Source organism: Geotrypetes seraphini, chromosome 3 (genome assembly GCF_902459505.1).
Source record: "Geotrypetes seraphini chromosome 3, aGeoSer1.1, whole genome shotgun sequence".
Taxonomy (NCBI): domain Eukaryota; kingdom Metazoa; phylum Chordata; class Amphibia; order Gymnophiona; family Dermophiidae; genus Geotrypetes; species Geotrypetes seraphini.
The window spans coordinates 183150560-183170935 of NC_047086.1; the positions used below are offsets into that span (position 1 = coordinate 183150560).

A 20376-nucleotide genomic window follows, 5' to 3' on the forward strand; every position below is an offset into this window, starting at 1 on the left:
ATTACCCCCCTTCCACCCCCCTCCAATGTATTTATCTTTGTTGCAAACCAAGCTAAGACTCACCAACATGACTTCAACTTAGCTTTAAATCAATATTTTTGCCCAAATTTCTGGAGGTGAAAGACTAAGGCCCCTGTACTCCCAACAGCCCTCCATTCAGAACCTTTACTACAGGGCAGAAAATTAACCTTTCAGCAAAGAAACCACATCAGATACACTAAAGAACCACTATTTCCACTGTGGCATTTTCCTTCCCAAGTGAGCATGCACCCCTTTGCCCTTAACATACATTAAAAGGTGAATTATTTATAAGCAAGAAAATGAACACAAATTGCATAGATCACTACATGCACCACAGTTTACGGGATTAGGATCAACTTCCAGAGACAACAGGAAAACAAAGACCTTTTAGAATGAAAATAATCTCGAGTCATTTCAGATAACTGGAAGGTCTCAAACTGAGCCTCAAGGCACCTCCCCTGCCCTGTATCTTAATGCTGCCTCACCTTAGTTTGCAGGCTTTCTTTTTCGGCAACCTGCACACTTTCAAAGAGCCGCGCACATGCGGCTGCTCAGTGTTCAATCTTCTGCTCTGCTGCAACTTCCTGTTTCCGGTTGCGTCAGAGCAGAAGATTGAACACTGAGCAGCCGCGTGTGCGCGGCTCTTTGATAGCATGCGGGTCGCTGAAAAAAAAAGCCTGCAAATAAGGTGAGGTGAAGGGAGGGAGCTGGCTAAGATCAATCGGGCAGGCAGGGGTTGCGGGGACCGTGCGATCCTTGATGCCTCACTGCGGAGACAAGACCATTCACCGCTCCACGGGGCGGTGAATAGCCTTGTCCCCGTCCCCGCAGCGACTGCTATTTTTCTTTCCCCATTTCGGCAGGTTACCCGTGGGTCACTGCCACCATGTCATTCTCTAGTTTAGCGCGATCCACATAAACTAGAGAACAGGGACACATGATCACATACACTACCCAACTTGATTACAATTCGTAACTGATCTGAAAATGCATGTCTTACAAGTTACTGGATTAGTTCATTCAGTGCAAGACAAAGCCAGATTGCACATATCACAGCTTTCACATGGGATGTGTTGTCCTATGGAATTGGTGTTTCTCCCCTGGGTCGAAAACATAGAGTGGAGAAATTGGTCCCCAATGTTTCTTGGACGAGTATAAGCAATGTAGAGAAGTTCTGAGAATATGGGAGATAACTGCATTACATGCCAGTGTTGTTTGATACTGTTAGCTTGCTCAGAAAAAGTTTTCAAAGCATAGATTCACCCGACTGCATGCTTCTGACTTGAAACCAATGGTTCAGGAGCAGCTAGTTAATGTCTCCTGTGAAAGCTCTCTCCCAGACTGTTCTTGTTGCATTCTCCTCCTCTTCCATGAGGTTTTCAGGGGGAAACCAAAGGAACCCTACTACTGTGAGGTGTAGGAACCCTTCTATTTCTCACCCACCCAGAGTTCTCACTCATCTAAGGCAGCCAGAAGGTTCAGAAATCCCAGTCAGTTCCCTGTTTAAAGAAGGGGGATGAGCCTTTGGCTCCAAAAAGCATAGCCACAATAAAAGTGACTATCTTGCATGACCTACTGGTAGGAAGAGGGCTAAATTTATTTTGTCAAAAAAAGTTATCCCTTGTAATCGCAAACCAGTGGGTACTCAAAATGATCTAGGTGGGTTACACACTGTATTGGTACGATTTCCATCCAAATCCCCCCCTCTTCTTTATTTATTATTTTTTGATTGGGGGGGGGGGGTAGGTGTATTCTTAGTAAATCAGATCCCTAGTATACAATGAGATCTGCCATTGCTGGATGCAGGAGACAAGGTGCAGCAGTTACAGTGGATTGGGATACTCTTAATTCTTTTTTTCAGAGCACTAATCGGTCTGTCAACCACAGATATAAGCACTTTGACTGGTTGTATGAACGTCTTCTGGTTAAATTTGGATCAGCCATTCCAATCCCTTGCCTTCCAGATAAACAAGTCACAGGTGAGTTGTCTTGACTTGCAAATGACAAAATAATCTTTAAAGAAATCTGAAGTTAGTTTTCCCATAAGAGCAGTTTACTCTTAACTTTTGAAGATGCAGTAACCATTGAAGTCTGGAATAAATCTAAGATAATAGTAAAAGAGATGGTTTTGTATGACCATTGCCTACTTTACCAACTAGGATCTCAGTATTTCAACCTGCAGCCTCCTCTGTAGTATTTTGTTTAAAGTAAGGGAATGGTACCCACTCCACCCCTCAGCTAAGCTAATTCATAAAAATATAAAATGGAACTATGTATGCTCTGTTAAACTCTGATCTATAGTTTATGGTTTATTTAATTATTAATACTGCACTTCCTTTATGCAATAAGAGTAATATACAATAGTTAAAATCAAAAGTTAAAAACAAGAAAAGAATGCTATGCCATAACAGGAAAGCAACGGTTATAAAGGAAATAATGTAGACATACGAATGGGGGAGGGGATCTTATAAACAAAAGAGAATCTGAAAATAGACAACAACTGACAGCAACTGAGAGTCTGGCAGGAGAGCAAGAGTCGGGGAGAGACTTGCAGACATCTATATTACAGTGCAATAAGTGGGTCATTCTGGACAGTCGGGTTATCTCCCCATGAGCCATATGCAGAAGGAATCCACTCCAGATTTTTCTATGATCCTCCTACTTCACATGGAAGCTCTACTGCCACCTGCAGTTTTTCCCTTCTGCATTTGAGCCAGAAAGAGTGTTTCTGTTCCGATCTCCCTTTTTCTTATTTTATTTTGGTATTTTTAATTTTTATTCAGTGTTTTCAGTGCTATGGAGCTTTCATCTTGGTTTCAGCTCTGCTGCAGCTGATAGCCTGCCTAAGTGTGTTTGAAGCTTGGGGCTATCCCTACTTTTAATCCCTCACCTACTGCTAAGCAGGGGTTCGAGCGCAGGCTGTTAGGCATCTGTGGGAGGCTCAGTAATGTCTCGCAGGGTGCTGGCTACAATTTTTTCACCTCGCCCCCTTCTGATAGCGTATCTGTCGATCTGCAGACGTGAGGTACAATCAGACACTGTCTGACTAGCAGCCCGAAGATCAGTGTTGAGGAGGCATTTCTAGCATGAGGCAGTGATGCTTCTTTTCAGCTACTGTAAAGAGCCAAGACACATTGCCACCACAGGTCACATTGAGTAAGTTTGTTGCAGCCTATGAGGTGAATTATTTTTTTTGGGGGGGGTTGAGAAACAGGTTTTTGTAGATTTCTGCATGTTATTCTCTGTGTTCTCCCACCTGAGAAATCCAAAATTAGCTGGGTTTTTTTATCTTTAGTAAATTTGGGGTTGTTTAGTTTTTTAAAGCAATTTTAGCTGTGAAAATCTATGATGTCGGCCATTTTGTATCTTTAGCGATCTTCTTTTCAAAAAGTTCCCTGCACTTCCAAAATTTCTTTTTCTTTTTTTTTTTTTGCCTAAAAACTGGGTAGGATTGAATCCTTGGGCTCTTCTACCCCAAATTTATGCCAGGGATTGTGCAAAATTTGTGCCACAATGTCACTCAGTGCAGACCGGAGAGGTGGGAGTGACAGTTTAACCTCTCCTCTGTGTATTCAGGTGACAAAAAGGAGACTAGCCCTTTGGGGTGGCCTGTTCTGTTTTTGGGGCCTGGAAATAGTGACCATTCCATGCGTAAGGACGCTGACACACCGCAGCCCAAGAAACGCAATGTAAAGTCACCACAGGGTGACTTAATGCTCTCTAGTACAGATGCCTTCTCAGACTTCTTGAAATTTCTGGGAAAATTCTGGGAAAAGCCTTTCACGAGAGCCATGCTCCTCCTGCACAGTCCTGCTGTGCACTGGACTTATCTCCTTGTGGCATAGTCTCACAAGGTATGTCTTCTTCACAGTCTGCCGCTGTTTGAACTTAGGAAACCTCTCTCCAGGGGACATGGATGATGATCATTTTACTGATCCATTATTTTCTGTGGATACTCCTCCTTTGGCAGGGGACCCAGGAATGTACACTGGCTCTTTAGATCCTACTTTGGCTTTAGAACCCAGGGATGATCCCATAGTTTTGTGTTTATTTATTTGTCTTTTCCTTGCTGGATCTTTTTTTGGAGTCTCTGCATGAGTTGAATTTAGTCACTCAGCCAGCTCCTTTACAGGTCTGGGGACTGACCCCTAACTACCTGTTACCTCATTTCGCGCTACTAAACCCTACCAGGATAACCAGGAACTGCAATTTATTTACCTACCCCAGAATCATTGGCTGTAAATACAGGTCCTTTATTTTTTTTTACAGGATGCTAGCATTCCAAGCAAATAAACAACAATCCTGTTGGGCATTTACATAAACGGAACCATGCAATCTGACATTCTATACTCGTGTTCCTTATTCTTTTTGCCTAAATGCATTACTTTGCATTTCTCCACATTAAACTTCATCTGCCATTTCTCCGCCCATTTCTCTAACAGACACAAATCACTCTGGAGTTCCAGACTCTCTCTTTTAGAAAGCCTTTCCTTAAGATCTCAGCGACTGGAATCTCCTACGCACTGTTCCTTCTTTTCTGCTGAAGGTGGTTTCATTTTTTTCATGTTAATCAAGGGTTGCGTTTACCCCGTCTTCTAGCTTACAGATTTTAAGAAACAGGGACCGCATTTTGAAGAAGTTGGATGTGAGAAGAATGCTTCTTCGATATCTAGAGGTCACTAATGAGTTTAGACTCTCTGACCCTCTGTTTGTGCTGACTTATTTAACTAATCGAGGCCACGATTTCCAGATGGATCCATAGGTCCATTTCGTCATGTCTACATTCTCTGTGGGAAACAGTCCACTGTTTTTCTGTTAAGGCGCATTCGACTAAAAGTGTAGCTTCATTGTAAGCAGAGGCTAGAGCAGTCTCTCCAGAGGAGAATTTGTAGAGCTGTGACCTTGGTCTACTCTACACACATTTGCAAGGTTTTAAAGGGTGGATGTTGTGGCAAGAGAGGACTTTGCCTTTGGCTCCTCAGTGTTATGGGCCAGCGCAGTCAGCCCGCCCTAGATTTCTGGGACTGCTTTTGTACGTCCCGCTTGTCCAGAATGACACACACCTATTGCACCGGAAAAAAGACTGTCCTTACCTTGATAATATCTTTTCCAGTAGATATAGGTGTATCATTCTGGACCCCTGCCCTGTCCTTCCTGCGCCTGCATTCTGTTTATGCTTCTCCGAGTATCTTGGATGCCAGTCAGTCCTTTGGCCCTAAAGAATTCTTTATAACATGTTTTATAGTGTTTACAGGGGTAATACCTGAGCTCCTTTGATTCTTCTGTTGGCTGTTACATTGTTCATTGAGTGTTCAGGTGTTAGTATGTCTGAACAGAACAGTTGATTTGTTTGGGAAATTCTCAATTTTGTCTTTTCTAGCACATAATGTTGATGGATCACTTGTTTGCTTAGGTACTAACTGCAGGTGGCAGAGCTCCCAGTAAAGTTGGAGGCTCACAGAAAAAAAATCTGGAGTGGATTCCTTCTGCATTGGCTCACGGCCATGGGGAGATAACCCACTTGTCAAGAATACACCTATCTGGAAAAAAGATATTATCAAGGTAAGGACATAATCTCTCTTTCTTGATATAAAAAAAACACTAAAGTTGCTTCAACCTCTATTAGTCTGTCTCTAAGGATTAGATACTTGGTTCTCTGCTCTTTTCATTTATCTTATAGTCTGAGGTCACTGATTTTAAATCTTGGCTTTTCATACCTTTTGATGCTGTCTTTTAATAGTTTGCCTGGTACTCGTTTATGTGGGTGTACCGCAAAAAATTTTGAGAAAATTGAGAATAGTACATGAATACGGCCGTCCGTCTGATATTTGGGCTGGAAGAAAAGTGATCATGTTAGTCCCTACTATAAACTGTTGCACTGGTTGCCGGTAGAGGCACGAGTAATGTTTAAATTCTCTTGTATTTGTTTTAAGTTAGTTTGGGGATTGGCCCCTACCTATCTTTGTCTCATTTCGTGCTATATAGCCCTACAAGGATAACCAGAAATTGTAATTTATTTGCCTATCCAAAAATTACTGGTTGTAAATACAGGTCTTTTCTGGATAGGACTTTGATGTTTCAAGCAAGTAAGCAGCAGTCCTGGTTGGGTAAATTATATCAGTGGAACCAGACTGTCCTACGGCGCATTTCAGAAAGAAATTAAGAATGTACTGTTTGATAAATTCATTTCCTAAATAGAAATATATTAATAACAATAATTCTACTTTGACTATTTTTAGGAAATATGTTGTACTCTTGCTATTTGTATTTTGTACTTCGCTGACTGTCCAGCTCTTTTCAGTGTAAACCACCCAGAAATCGTCTGATTGTGGCAGTATAGAAGAATAAAGTTATGTTATGTCATGCTGTCTTTACCAATAAAAAGCTTCCTATAATAAATTTGAATTTTCATCCAAATATCATTTTATAGCATTATTATATTGAGGAAATATATCCCTGACCCAAAGAACCTCTGAGCTTCATGGGTATTTGAAGCAACATAGGTATTGAATTCCTCCCGTTATCCCACTCTTTTGGAATTCCTCAAAACCACACTCCACCAGACCCTCCCAAAAACTGAAACTATCATTCCCCTCTATAAAAGGTTTCCATAGCAAAGCAGCAGATGAATCCAGAGACTAGTGGGTATAGCTCACATCGACCAGCAGGTGGAGATAGAGAACTGATTAACAGTTGGCCTTAAAGCCTGGTGCTCCTTCTGTTGCTTCAGTTTTGCTCTATCTCCCAGCAGGGGTGGAGCTACCTTTCTAGCTCCTGGTCTCTGGCTGCTGCCGGATAGATTGGATTGGTGTTTCCGTTAGGGATTCCTCTGTTGAGACTAGTTCTCTTCAGTAGGTTGGGGGTGCCTGGCTGATTGGTGCCGGCTTTGGGAGGTACACCTGGGCCCCTCCCAGGTCCCTGCTCCACCCTCCCCTCCGTTGGATAGAGGGGTTCCTTTCCAGGTTGCAGGACTATTGGCTGGCTTCTCCATTCCAGTAATTAAAAAAAAAAAAAAAAAAAAAATGGAGCCTTCCTGCGTGTACTGAGCCGGGCAGGAGTTAAACTCGGCTTCCAGTACATTTAACCAACGATTCCCTGGCTTCGGGGGGTAAGCGGCTTACCGTTTGGGTGAGTAATTTTTGCTTACTCATTGGTAGTGGTCCTCGTAGCGTCCCCGGGTGCCGGGCGTCTTCGGGGGCGGAGTCGGCGTTCGGCGGCGTTCGCCGCGTGTGTACAAAAAAAAAAAAAAAAGTTTAGTTAAGCCGAGGGGGGATGGCTGCCCAGGCTGGTCAGCAGTGTTCGCGCTGTGGGGAAGCGCCGAACACTGTCGGGTCTGTGCTCTGGCCGGGTGCTTGGAAGCACCGGCAGACGATCCGTTTATTGGCGGCTTGTGAGGCGGCCATTTCCCGGGTGCGGGAGTCTCGCTCAAGGTCCCCGCCGCTCGAAGTCGATGCAGGGGTACTGCAGGACTCGGCCACGGAGGACAGGAGTGAGGCGCGGGGGGAGAGGCCGAGAGCGCTGGAGGCCGGCGTGGGCCCGCCCCTCGGCTCGGAGCAGGGGGGGGGGAGTGCCCCTTAACTGGGGATCTTTTTCGCCCGAATTTGTAAGGTTGCTCCATCAAGTATTTCAGTTGCAGACCTCGCAGCCGACTCAGCCGGTGCTGGGGCCGGGCGGTCCCTTGCGGTACCCTCTACCTCTGCGGGGGGGGGAGGGGACAGATACCAGACCCACTGCGGGGGCAGCAGGGTCCCCGGGGCGGTCGCAGGGGGCTAAGAAGCGCAGACTGGTGTCTGCGGAGGCTGTAGATATTTTGCCCAGGTCGCCTTTCTCTTTGCCTGAGTCGTTGGAGGAGGGGTGAACTATTGGATTGGGACGAGGAGAGTATCCCGGGTAGGGAGGGGGATGACCCTTCCGCTCTCCGTTTGTTCCATAGAGAGGAGCTTTCTTCCTTTATTCAAAGGCTTTGCAAAGTTTGAACATTGCTCAGGAAGATGCTAAGGTGTCCGGTAACCCCCTGATGGCAGGTACACGTAGGCCGCCTAAGTCCTTTCCGGTCCATGAGGCCATGCAGGAGCTGATCTCGGCGCAATGGGAGGCGCCGGAGGCCAGTTTGCGGGTGGCAAAGGCCATGAGGCTCTTGTATCCGCTTGACCCGACCGAACTGGACAAGTTTAGGTTACCTAGGGTGGACGCTTTGGTGGCGGCGGTGACTAAAAAGAACTACCTTGCCGGTTGAAGGGGGCGTAACACTAAAGGATGCGCAGGATAGAAAGATTGAAGCATCCCTAAAGATGTCCTTGAAGTGGCGGCAGTTACTTTACAGGCCGCAATCTGCAGTTCTTACGCAGCGCGGGCATGTCTGCAGTGGTCACAAGGGATGACCGATAATTTGCTGGAGTCTGGGGGTTCTGTCCCTTCGGAACTGGCTGATTTGGAGGCCGGCTTGGCTTATTTAGCAGACTCCTTGTATGATATTGTTCGGGCGTCTGCGAAACAGATGTCTCTGTCTGTGGTTTCACGCAGATCCTTGTGGCTCCGTCATTGGGCGGGCCGATGCAGCGTCCAAGCTCCGACTGGTGAGACTCCCTTTTAAAGGGGGTTTATTGTTTGGAGAGGAGTTAGATAAACTGGTAAAGGATTTTGGGGATACCAAAACGCAGCGTTTACCGGAGGACAGGGCTAGGCCCCCGGTGCGGGCCTCATCGTCTAGACCACGTTTCCGGGATGTGAGGCGTGCCAGGGCTGGGAAACCTTTTTCCAGGTCTGCATCTGGCCCATTCTCTGCTTCGAGACCTCGGTTTCAGCAGAGGAGTTCCTTTCGCACGACGAAACCCTCTTCAGGGCAGTCAGCCCGTACCCCAGCCAGTCGCACTCCACAATGACGGGGGCTTGGCTCCCTCCGCCCTGCCCTTAGGGGGTCGGCTTTCGGCATTCCGGGCGGAGTGGGCCACAGTCACGTCCGATCAGTGGGTGTTGGACATTGTTCACGACGGGTACAAATTAGAATTCGCCGCTCCCGTCGTAGATTCTTTCTTGGTGTCCCCGTGCAATGGAGCAGCCAAGGGAGCCGAGGTCCGCAGGACGCTTCAGGTGCTGCTCGATCTGGGGGCGGTGGTACCGGTGCCCCCGGAAGAGATAGGCAGCGGTATTTATTCCCTGTACTTCATTGTACCAAAGAAGGGGGGGTCCTTCAGACCAGTGCTGGATCTCAAAGGGGTCAACCGATTCCTCAGTGTGCGCCATTTCCGAATGGAAACGGTACGCTCGGTGATTGCGGCGGTAAGACCGGGAGAGTTCCTCACGTCTCTCGATCTCAAGGAGGCGTACCTCCATATTCCGATATGGCCTCCGCATCAGCGGTATCTGCGGTTTGCGATTCTGGGCCAACATTATCAGTTTCGGGCAATGCCCTTTGGCCTGGCGACGGCTCCCCGCACGTTTTCCAAAGTGATGGTGGTGGTAGCCGCTTTTCTCCGCAAGGAAGGGATTCGGGTCCACCCTTACTTGGACGATTGGTTGATCCGCGCCTCATCCCGACAGGAAAGTTTGTCGGTAACGCAGAGAGTAATCTCTCTCCTTCAGTCGTTGGGGTGGCTGGTCAACTTTCCCAAGAGTTTTTTGTCCCCATCGCAGTCTTTGGTGCACCTGGGGGTGCGGTTCGATACGGCTCTGGGGAAGGTGTTTCTACCCCGAGACCGGGGGGAGAAATTACAGGCTCAAATTCGCCTCCTTCTCGGGTCGGCCAGACCTCGAGTGTGGGATTATGTACAGGTGCTGGGCTCCATGGTGGCGACTCTGGAGGTGGTTCCCTGGGCCCGGAGTCACATGAGGCCCTTACAACAGTCTCTGCTCTCTCGCTGGTCCCCAGCTTCTCTGAACTACAATGTGCGTCTCCCATGGAGTTCTCGAGCAGCTCGCATTATGTGCTGGTGGCTCCAGGACTTGCATCTTTGGAGGGGCATGCCGTTGGCCACACCGGATTGGGTGGTTGTTACAACGGATGCCAGTCTGCGGGGCTGGGGAGCCCAGTGCATGCAAACGTCGGTGCAGGGAATGTGGTCCTCCCAGGAGGCTCAATGGCCCATAAACTTGCTGGAATTAAGAGCGATCCGGTTAGCGCTGCGGGCTTTTCAGTCCCTAGTTCAGGACAAACCGACCAGGATCTTTTCGGACAGTGTCACGGCGGTCGCGTATGTCAATCGTCAGGGGGGCACCAGGAGTCCGCAGTTGGCCGAAGAGGCAAGAATTTTGTTTCGAGGGCAGAGGGGCATGTTCCGCTTCTGTCGGCGGCACACATTGCAGGGCACGAAAACGTGCAAGCGGACTTCCTCAGCCGAAATCTTCTCGATCCGGGCGAGTGGGAGTTGTCGGTTCGAGCGTTCGGCCTGCTAGTTCGTCGTTGGGGGTTGCCAGAGATGGATCTCATGGCCTCTTCCCGCAATGCGAAGGTGCCTCGGTTCTGCAGCAGACGCAAGGAAAAGGGATCGGAGGGGGTGGACGCATTGGTTCTCCCGTGGCCTCCGAATTCCCTTCTCTATGTGTTCCCGCCTTGGCCCATGATAGGGCGGGTGTTGCACCGCATCTCTCGCTTTCAGGGCAGCGTAATCCTGGTGGCTCCGGATTGGCCACGGCGGCCGTGGTACGCAGATCTGATACAGCTGTCGGTAGGCGAGCAGGTAGCGTTCCAGATAACTCCGGACTTACTAACTCAGGGTCCAATATTGATGGCAGATCCGGGCCGCTTTGGTCTTACGGCCTGGCTATTGAAAGGTCAAGGCTAAAAAAGAGGGGCTATTCAGACCGGGTGATTTCCACCCTGCTTAAAGCTAAGAGGATTTCAACGTCAGCCTCCTATGCGAGGGTCTGGAGGATCTTTGAGGCATGGTGCGGAAAACAGGGAATTGCGCCTTTCCATGCTTCTCTGCCGGCTATTCTTGCGTTCCTGCAGGAGGGCGTAGAGAAAGGGTTAGCATATAACTCTTTGAAGGTTCAGGTATCGGCCATTGCCTGTTACAGGGGCCGGGTGGCTCGCTCGGCTCTCGCGTCACAGCCGGACGTGGTCTGTTTCCTCAAGGGGGTTCACCATATCCGCCCGCCGGTAAAGCGTATTTGTCCCACTTGGAACCTGAAGCTCGTCCTTGGAAAGTTGCAGGGGGCGCCTTTTGAGCCCCTGTCAGCGGCCACTTTGAAAGATGTCACACTGAAGACAGTTTTTTTGGTGGCGATGGCTTCAGCGAGGCGAGTTTCGGAACTGCAGGCGCTTTCTTGCAGAGAACCCTTTTTGCGCTTTTCGGAGTCTGGGGTGACGGTGCGTACGGTGCCGTCCTTCCTGCCTAAGGTTATTTCGGCCTTTCATGTGAACCAGAGTTTGTTCCTTCCATCCTTCCGGAAGGAGGATTGGGGGAAACGGTTTTTGTCTTTACGGCTACTGGATGTACGCCGTATGCTTCTCCATTATCTGGGAGTAACGAATGATTTTCGCCGGTCGGACCATCTCTTTGTCGCGTTCGCGGGTAAAAACAAAGGGATGGCGGCGTCTAAAGCGTCCATTGCGCGTTGGGTCAAGGACACTATTGCTTCGGCGTATGTGTTGTCAGGGAAGAAGGTACCGGAGCACCTTCATGCTCATTCCACTCGGGCTTTGGCTACATCTTGGCGGAGTCTGGGGGATGGCTTTAGAGGAGATTTGCCGGGCGGCCACTTGGTCGTCGGGAAATACTTTTTCAAAGCATTATCGGTTAGATGTAGCGGCCCGTCAGAGGCGAGTTTTGGCGCTGCAGTGCTGACAGAGGCGGCATTGGCGTCCCACCCAGTTTGAGTTTGCTTTGCTACATCCCACTAGTCTCTGGATTCATCTGCTGCTTTGCTATGGAAGGTAAAATTATGGTCATACCTGTTAATTTTCTTTCCTTTAGAAGCAGCAGATGAATCCAGAGCCCCTCCCCAAGTGCACGGTCGGTGTGGAGGGTGTTTAGTTCATTGTTTAGTTGGGGCTATGGTTGGTAAGTGTATTATTTCATTGCTGAAAAAAAAAAAAAAAAAAGACACATTTTCTACTGGAATGGAGTTTTCTGGTTGCTCATTCTCCTATCGGGATGCTTGGGCAAAGTGCATAACTGAAGCAACAGAAGGAGCACCAGGCTTTAAGGCCAACTGTTAATCAGTTCTCTATCTCCACCTGCTGGTCGATGTGAGCTATACCCACTAGTCTCTGGATTCATCTGCTGCTTCTAAAGGAAAGAAAATTAACAGGTATGACCATAATTTTACCATATCCCGCGCAGGAAAACTTGGAATATCTCTCCCCTTTAGAACCACAGAACTCTGGAACAACCTCTCATCCCCACTCAGAAACTCAAGCTCCTTCCAATCCTTTCGTAAACACTTGAAAACTTGGCTCTTTGCAAAAATCTAATCACCTCCCATTCTCCAGTATTCTGTCTCTCTCTATCCTCTTAGTCTCCTCTCCTTCATTGTAGTTCCTTTCCTCTTAATTCTTTAACCGTGCCGAGCTCTGCGCTTGGCGAGATGGCGCGGTATACAAACCTAAGGTTTAGTTTAGTTTAGTATCAGCTTGCCCAAGGCCACTAGGAATGTTGCTGGATTCCTTGGATCACTACATAGCTCCTTTTCTGTTGCTCATCTCTGCTTTGTTTTTCCTTTGATTCTGTACTGCTCCTCTTTTATAATGCTGCTACCAGCAGCCATGGATTTGATTCTTCTTTTTCCTTTATTCCTCTCATATCTGCTTTTCTCTGTCAGGACCTCTTTGTTAGAAATGGTTTTCTTCTCTAACCAATGCTTATGACTTGTTCTTCAAGCTCTCTTCATTCCAGCCAGATTGCTTAGTCCTACCTATTTACATAAGTCTTGACTGTGTCCACCTGATCTACTAATTTAATGTGCTCATGCGCTTTATTACTCATTCCTTTACCCTTACTACCAATCAAATTTCAGTACCAATTCAAGATATTGCACTTGTATTCAAATGTCTGCACCACCTTTACACCCCATCCTATCTCAAGTCCTTAAATTATATACCCCTTGCTTTCCAGTGCACCTGCCAGTCATCCTTCAAATTAAGCATCACAACTGATCTCTTCTAGTTTCATGTAGGTGTTATCTATTCCTTGCCTGTTTTATACAATTTTCAACCTGTCAGAGGGTAGAATAAGCTGAATATAAGAAATGCTACTGAAACTACCTCCTACCCATTTATACTAACATGTGTGTTTGAGTGGCTTCTAGTTTACCCCATCAGTTCTGTTATGGTTAGCTTTATAGCAAAAACAAGGTTTCAAATTGATATAAACAGACTATTTTGACATCTCCTAAAGCAAAGTTGTTATAATCATCTCCAGGCCGTTTTGAAGAAGAGTTTATCAAAATGAGGATGGAGAGGTTGCAGAGTTGGATGACCAGGATGTGTCGCCATCCGGTTGTTTCAGAAAGTGAAGTGTTCCAGCAGTTCCTCAGTTTCAGAGATGAGAAGGTAAGAATTAAGTTCCAACATCCTAGTGGGAGGAAAGGAACAGGGTACAACAGGTTAGCCCTGAGACAATGAGTCTTTAAAGCATAAGTTCAGCAAACACTTTATAGTTGGTGAATATATATAACTAAGGTCCCTTTTATCAAGCCGTGGTAGAGAATTTTAGCACTGGCTGGTGAGGTAAATGCTCTGACGCTCATAGGAATTGAATGTGCGTCTGAGCATTTATCTTGCCAGCCAGCGCTAAATCACTCTACCGCAGCTTGATAAGCGAGCCTAAATCGTGTCTTAGTTATGTTTTACACCTCCTTAGGTGCATCTATTCATAAAGGTGGTTAATAAATCACAATAAATACATTTTATTTATTAGGATTTATTTACCACCTATTTGAAGCAATTTACTCTAAGCAGTGTACAGCAAGATTAATCTGGACATAGACAATAGACAATAACAGCAGAAAAAAAAATGGAAATAGCAGTATTACAGAATAGTATACTACTTAAAATGTCAACACAATACATGTTAACATCTTAATAGCATAGGGTGTAAGTGGAGGTGAATATTATAGACAGAGTAACTGGAGCTACATAAATTAGATAGAAATAAGGGTGATTAGCATAAGGAAAATCACACATGATAGAAAAGATGCATGAAAATGATCTTGGCTAGAGTATAAGTGAATATAAGGAGAGAATGACGATTCTTAAGAAAAAGTGATACTAAAATCTGCAATAGAGTAGACACGTGGATTGTGTGAATAACATGAAGAAAGACCTGGTGACGTTTGAAGAATGGTCTGAAATTTGGAAGCTAAAATTTAATGCTAAGAAATGCAAGGTCATGCATTTGGGCTACTCAAACTCAAGAGAATGGTACAGTTTAGGGGATGAAGAACTTATGTGCATGACAGAAGTGCGGGACTTGGGTGTGATTGTATGTGATGATCTTAAAGTGGCTAAACAGGTTGGAAAAGGTGACAGTGAAAGCTAGAAGGATGCTAGGGTGTATAGGGAGAGGTATGGCCAGTAGGAAAAAGGAGGTATTGATGCCCCTGTATAAGACTTTGGTGAGACCGCCTTTAGAAAATTGTGTACAATTCTGGAGGCCGCACCTTCAAAAAGATATTAAAAAGATGGAGTCGGTCCAGAGAAAGGCTACTAAAATGGTGCATGGTCTTCATCATAACGAGTATGGAGACAGACTTAAAGATCTCAATCTGTATACTTTAGAGGAAAAGCGGGAGAGGGGAGGTACAATAGAGACGTTTAAATATCTACGTGATGCAAATGCGCATAAGTTGAATCTCTTTCATTTGAAAGGAAGCTCTGGAATGAGAGGGCATAGGCTCAGGAGTAATACTTTTTTACATAAAGGGTTGTAGATACGTGGAACGGTTTCCCAGAAGAGGTGATGGAGACAGACTATCTGAATTCAAGAGAGCTTGAGATAGGCATGTGGGATCTCTTAGAGAGGAAGAGATAATGGTTATTGTGTATGGGCAGACTGGATGGGCCATTTGGCCTTTATCTGCCATCATGTATCAGTTTTATTCTGTTTCCGGGGTGGGTCATCTGGTGGGGGTGGGGGGTTTAATGGGGCAGATATTGTGTGTGTGTGTGCGCTGCCACTCAGCTGTTCGGGCGTCCCAAACTGGGTCTGCGCAAGTGTTGAAGTAGCTCTCAGAGTGCTGTTCGGACGGGATTAGGCGAACCTCTGTGCAAATAATTTGCTTGGAAACTTATTGGAACATGAATTGCTGTTCCAGAGTCATCCAAGAAATTAGCCAACAGCAACTCACACGGTCTTAACGGCCCTGTTTTGTGCATCTAGCCCTCTGTCTCCTTAGATTAGTGCTTCCTTTCCAAACAATGCCTATAGCCTGATAGTTTCAGGGATTATACCAAATGTGCTCTTGCTGTAGGGGAACCCTGGAAAGATTAGAGCATCCCATTTTAAGAATGGAAAGTATATAATACATGACTCAAGCATAAAGCTATTCAGAATGCATTTGTTTTATTGTATTGACAACAAAATCAATCCCTTAATTATAGAATACTATCCTTCAGTTTTAATATTTGACTGACCCGTATAGCTGGGTGTATTATTGACCCATCTGAAGTTTTTAGAGAAACACATAGGTGATAAAATGTCTTATGATGTTGAAAATAGATGTATGATATGATCATATCCAATTAAAATGCAGCACAACATTATTGTTTTGGGTGAGGTGTAGTTAATGTGTTTTGGGTGATTAGATTCAGCTTCAAGATGTGATTACCTTTTTATTCTTAATTATTATTTTGCATCAATGTGGTGTTTTTGCTTTAAAGGAATGGAAGACTGGTAAGAGGAAAGCAGAAAAAGACGAGGTGGTGGGAGTTATGATATTTTCAACCATAGAGCCAGAAGCCCCTGACCGGGACATGATAGAAATGTAAGGTTTCACTCCCCTTCTACCTTTCACACTGAATATATAGCACATGTAAGGGAAGGATTTGGAGACTGCAGGTTTTAATTTATTTTTCCAGTCTGGTCGATTATGATTCCAGATTCTTAATGTAGTGCCTAAACAAAGCATCAGTAACACTTTGTGCTGTACAAAGTGGCGAGTAAACTGGGCTCAAAATGTCATAAAATTATTGCTTTTCTATAAAATAGGTTTAAATTTATTTTCAAATAATTTTCTCTGCTTTGCATTTTGGGAAGGGACAGAGGGGGATGCTATTTTCTGGCTGCAGTTACTTAGATTCTAGGCTCTGCACTTACATTTAATTTAGAGGTATGAGTGGAAGCTGTTCTTTTTCCAGGAAACTTGTTTAAAAAGTGTGTTTTAAGACTCTTGGTCTGCTTGCATTCTCAGGAAGGGGGGTCAGCTTCTGATTCTGAATTCTTGTATAATGCAGCAGACTAGCACTTTTCTCCCTCTTCTGTAATCAGGCACTCTTCCTATTTGTTTTATATTAATTCTTCTCAGTGAGAAAAGTGGGATCTTTCCATAACATTCCTCATTGTCAGTGCAGTCCTTGTACTCTAGTACCTAAATAGAAATTATTTTATAGTGGATGCAAGGAGAAATGTGAAAAGTTTTGAAAATAGATTTATTTTATTGAAACAGAAATTATAGTAGTAGAAATTATTTTAGTTGCATAGGAAAGGGTAATTTTATCTTAATAGACTTTTTGGCTGTTCTGATCCAGCTCTTAATTGAGAGTTGGAGATAAATCAGCTAAAGGTAGAACTCCCTTGCTGTTTTCCAAAACTCATCATGTCTGCCTTTGTTCCTACAAAGAATCTCTAAAATGAGAAGCAGATGATGGATCTTTTTACGACTCTTTGTGCCATCTTTCCTTCTCTACATCTATTTGGTACTGATCTTCTCTTCTATTTTATTACCATTTCTTTTTTCTTCCTCTCCACTTATGCTCCCCTTCTATCATCTTCTATCCCTCTATCTTTTGCTACCCTTCTCTCCCATCCTTCTTCACCTTTCTTAACTCCTTCCTCCCCTAGTTTCTCTCCCAAATGGTAAGCTGAAGTGTGATAGGATCATGATCCGACCATGTTCTACTATGTATAGCAACAGTGTTAGTTTAACATCGGATCACGGAATATCCAAGCTACATGTACGTTCTGTAGTAAGTAATATGTGAGATTGAGTAATAAATAGAATCACGCTCTCCCAAGTGAGATTCCCTCCATAAGTCCCATAGTTCCCATTTCTCACAAAAATCTTTTTAATTTGGCTTGATCTACTAGTGGGTCCATGTTCAAACTGAAGTCCCCTTTCCCCCAGTCAACAATTCAATAATTTACTCCTGGTGGAATTCTGCGCAAATAAAATTTAAAAAATCTGCATGAAAAAAATCCAATTTCTGCACACAAAATTTGCAAGTTTGACAACATTAAAAAAATATATTTTTGCTAATTATCCAGAATTTCAGTACAATTCAGTATTTTCTTTAAATTATGCTCGAGAAAACAGAGCCTTCAAGTTTTCTTGCCTGTCCTCCGCTGGGATGGATGGTGTGAATTATGTGGCAGACACTTTTTCTGCTCTCTTCCAGTTCTTAATGTAGTGTCTGCGCGCCAGACTTTTTGGATCCATCATAAGGCTGGGAACATTGCCTTAAAGTCCATTTTCAGTAGTTTTCCTTTCAAGGGCCAACTTCTTTTTTTGGTCATGGTCTAGATCAGGGGTGTCCAACCTTTTGGCTTCCCTGGGCCGCATTGGCTGGAAAAAATGTTTCTGGGGCCGCGCAAACGCTGCAGCAAGACAGAGGAAGGAGCCGGCAAGACGGTAATCACCCGGCGGAAGCAGAGGAAAACACTGCATCACCCTTGACCAGGGCCGCACAAAATGCTTCACAGGGCCGCAGGTTGGACACACCTGGTCTAGATGATTTCATCAACAGTGTGGTTAAGCACCGCCCTAAGTTTCACCGAATATTGGAAGGGGATCATAGTAATTTTCATTCCTCACAAAGTTAGACAAGTTCCTGCTGAACCAGAACGTCCGCAGGTAAGGCTAGTCTCAGGTCGCTGGTCTTTAACCTAAGGGCCGCCATGTGAACGGACTGCTGGGCACGATGGACCACTGGTCTGACCCAGCAGCGGCAATTCTTATGTTCTTATTGACTTTTTCTTCTAGCAGCACATGTTTGTAAAAGCCCCCCTTAGTGAAGTTTGGTTAGTTTGTTTTCATAGTGCTTCACTTTGCCTTTATGTTGTTGAAAAACATTTCTGAAAGCTGACATATTTCAATGAATTCTATTTTTTGTTGTCTGAGCAGTTTATTTTTCCATTCACTTAGGTCCCAGAGCCCCTTTTCTGCTTTTCTTTGTACTTTATTTTGTAATGGTCTTCCCTGTCCATTTTACATTTTATCCCTATCTGTCCTGCCCAGTATATGATCCCCCCCATCTCTATCCTGAGCTTTCTTCTCTCTGTCCCTCTCCATTTCCCTGCATTCATCATCCCTCTGTCAGAATCACCCCTTTTCAAGCAATGTCCCTGTGTCTAGCAGTCCTTATTTGCCTCTGCCTCAATGCTCTCTCTATCAAGCATTCCTCTCCATATCTAATCCTATACATGCCCAGCGTTGCTTCAGTGTCCCTGTCTTTATGCTCAGTTTCCATCTAGGATCTCTTCTTTGTTTGTGCCTCTCGATATGCAGATCTTCCATCCCTCTCTTATCTACTCCCTCAAATCTGCACCTCTAACTGACCCCTCTCCCTCTCCCTTATCCTAAGTCAGAATTGTTCATCCCCACCCCCCCCAACACCCTAGTCAGCATCTCATGCTATCTCCCACTATGCCCCTGAGCCAGCATCTCTCTACCCAGCCACCATATCTCATCTTCTCTCACCTTACCTTCCCAAGCCAGCATATCTCTCCCCATTTGTCCCTACCCAGAACTCCCTTTCCTTCCTGATCCAGCATCTCTCACCCCTGTTCCCCAGCCAGCATCTCTCACCCCATTTTCCTTTCCAGCTAGCATCTTTCTTATCCCTGTCCCCCCCCCCTTCCCAGCCAGCATATTCTAGGACAAGCAGGCAGCATATTCTCACGTGTGGGTGACGTCGTCCACAGAGCCCGGTATGGACAGTATTAAATGTGAACTGTCACTTAAGTTTTAAGAAACTTTGCGAGTGCCTTCCTATCCAATGTAGGTTTGCGATTCCTTACACGTGACTGGTGTTGCCATTCAACAAATTATGTATAATTGGAAAGATTGGAGTAGATTAAATTATAATTTCTAGTGGAATTCTTTGTCATGTTTATAAAATGGAGATATTTATTGCAATACAGTGGGGATGTTTCAGGAAATTTTAAGATGTGTGGGAGCCATTAACAAAATATTGTACTGTTTACATGAAATTGTTTCCCTTAAATTTACAAGTTCAATAATGAGGAGGGGAGGGGGGGTTATTTTACTATTACATATTCTATAAGATATTTGATTATATGGTAGAAAAGGTTGGGAAGGGGGGTGATTAGAGTTTATGTTTTGTATCAGTGATGATTATTAAGTGATGTATTTATTGTTAATTTGTTTGAACAAATGTCACACTTATTGTAAGTTTGAAAGTGAATAAAGAATTAAAAAAAAAAAAAAAAAAGAAAAACTTTGCGAGTGCCTTTCTACCCGATGTAGGTTTGCGATTCCTTACACGTGTGGTAAGCAGTCTCATGTGCTTGCCGCTCGAGATTACGTCGTGCTCTGGGAGCAGATGTCAATGCAGATCCCCCGTTTCTTATGTTGGGAACAAGATTTCTGCATATGCTATTTCCACTTGTATAATGCTTTGGATCAGACAGTGGGCGGGAGATTCATCCTCTATGGCTACTCTGAACAAATTGCCTTTTAAATATCAATTGCTCTTTGATAAGGGGCTTGATGATCTTATAGCCAGCATGCAGGATCATAAACCTAAGTCTTTACCAGACAGCAGACCAAAGGCCCGTAGAGGGTCAGGTTGAGTCAAGTTGAAGTAATTTTCATGGCTTTAGGTACTTACGCCAGTACTCAGGAGGATGTTCTGTTGGATCGGAATGAAACTTGGATCAATAAACAGACTGGAATTTTTAGCTTATTTTTATTTTATTTGGTTTGTTTAATGTCTGCTCTCTGTTTTACTTTCTTTATTTTATTTCTTTTCATTTCTGCTTGATATTGTATTTATATTTATTTTGTTACATTTACTACTCTACCCATATTACTTCATTCTTCGGGGTTCCTTGTTAACAATGTTTTAAGTTTCTCTGGCGGAGGTCTTCCTTTTTTCCTCTTTTCTATTTATCTTTATCTAATTAATGTTTTTCTCTAGAGCATTTTAGTTAGAATGTGAGCTCGTTTGGGACAGTG

At 44.8% G+C, this 20376-nt stretch overlaps 1 protein-coding gene across 1 annotated transcript in view; it reads left to right on the forward strand.

Moving 5' to 3' along the window:
• The window catches only part of SNX9 (sorting nexin 9), a 178221-nt gene that overhangs the window by 90241 nt on the left and 67604 nt on the right, over nucleotides 1–20376 (forward strand). Inside the window, 3 exon segments of the mRNA XM_033935714.1 lie at nucleotides 1883–2000; nucleotides 13383–13513; nucleotides 15842–15945. Coding sequence (XP_033791605.1) covers nucleotides 1883–2000; nucleotides 13383–13513; nucleotides 15842–15945 — 353 coding nt within the window.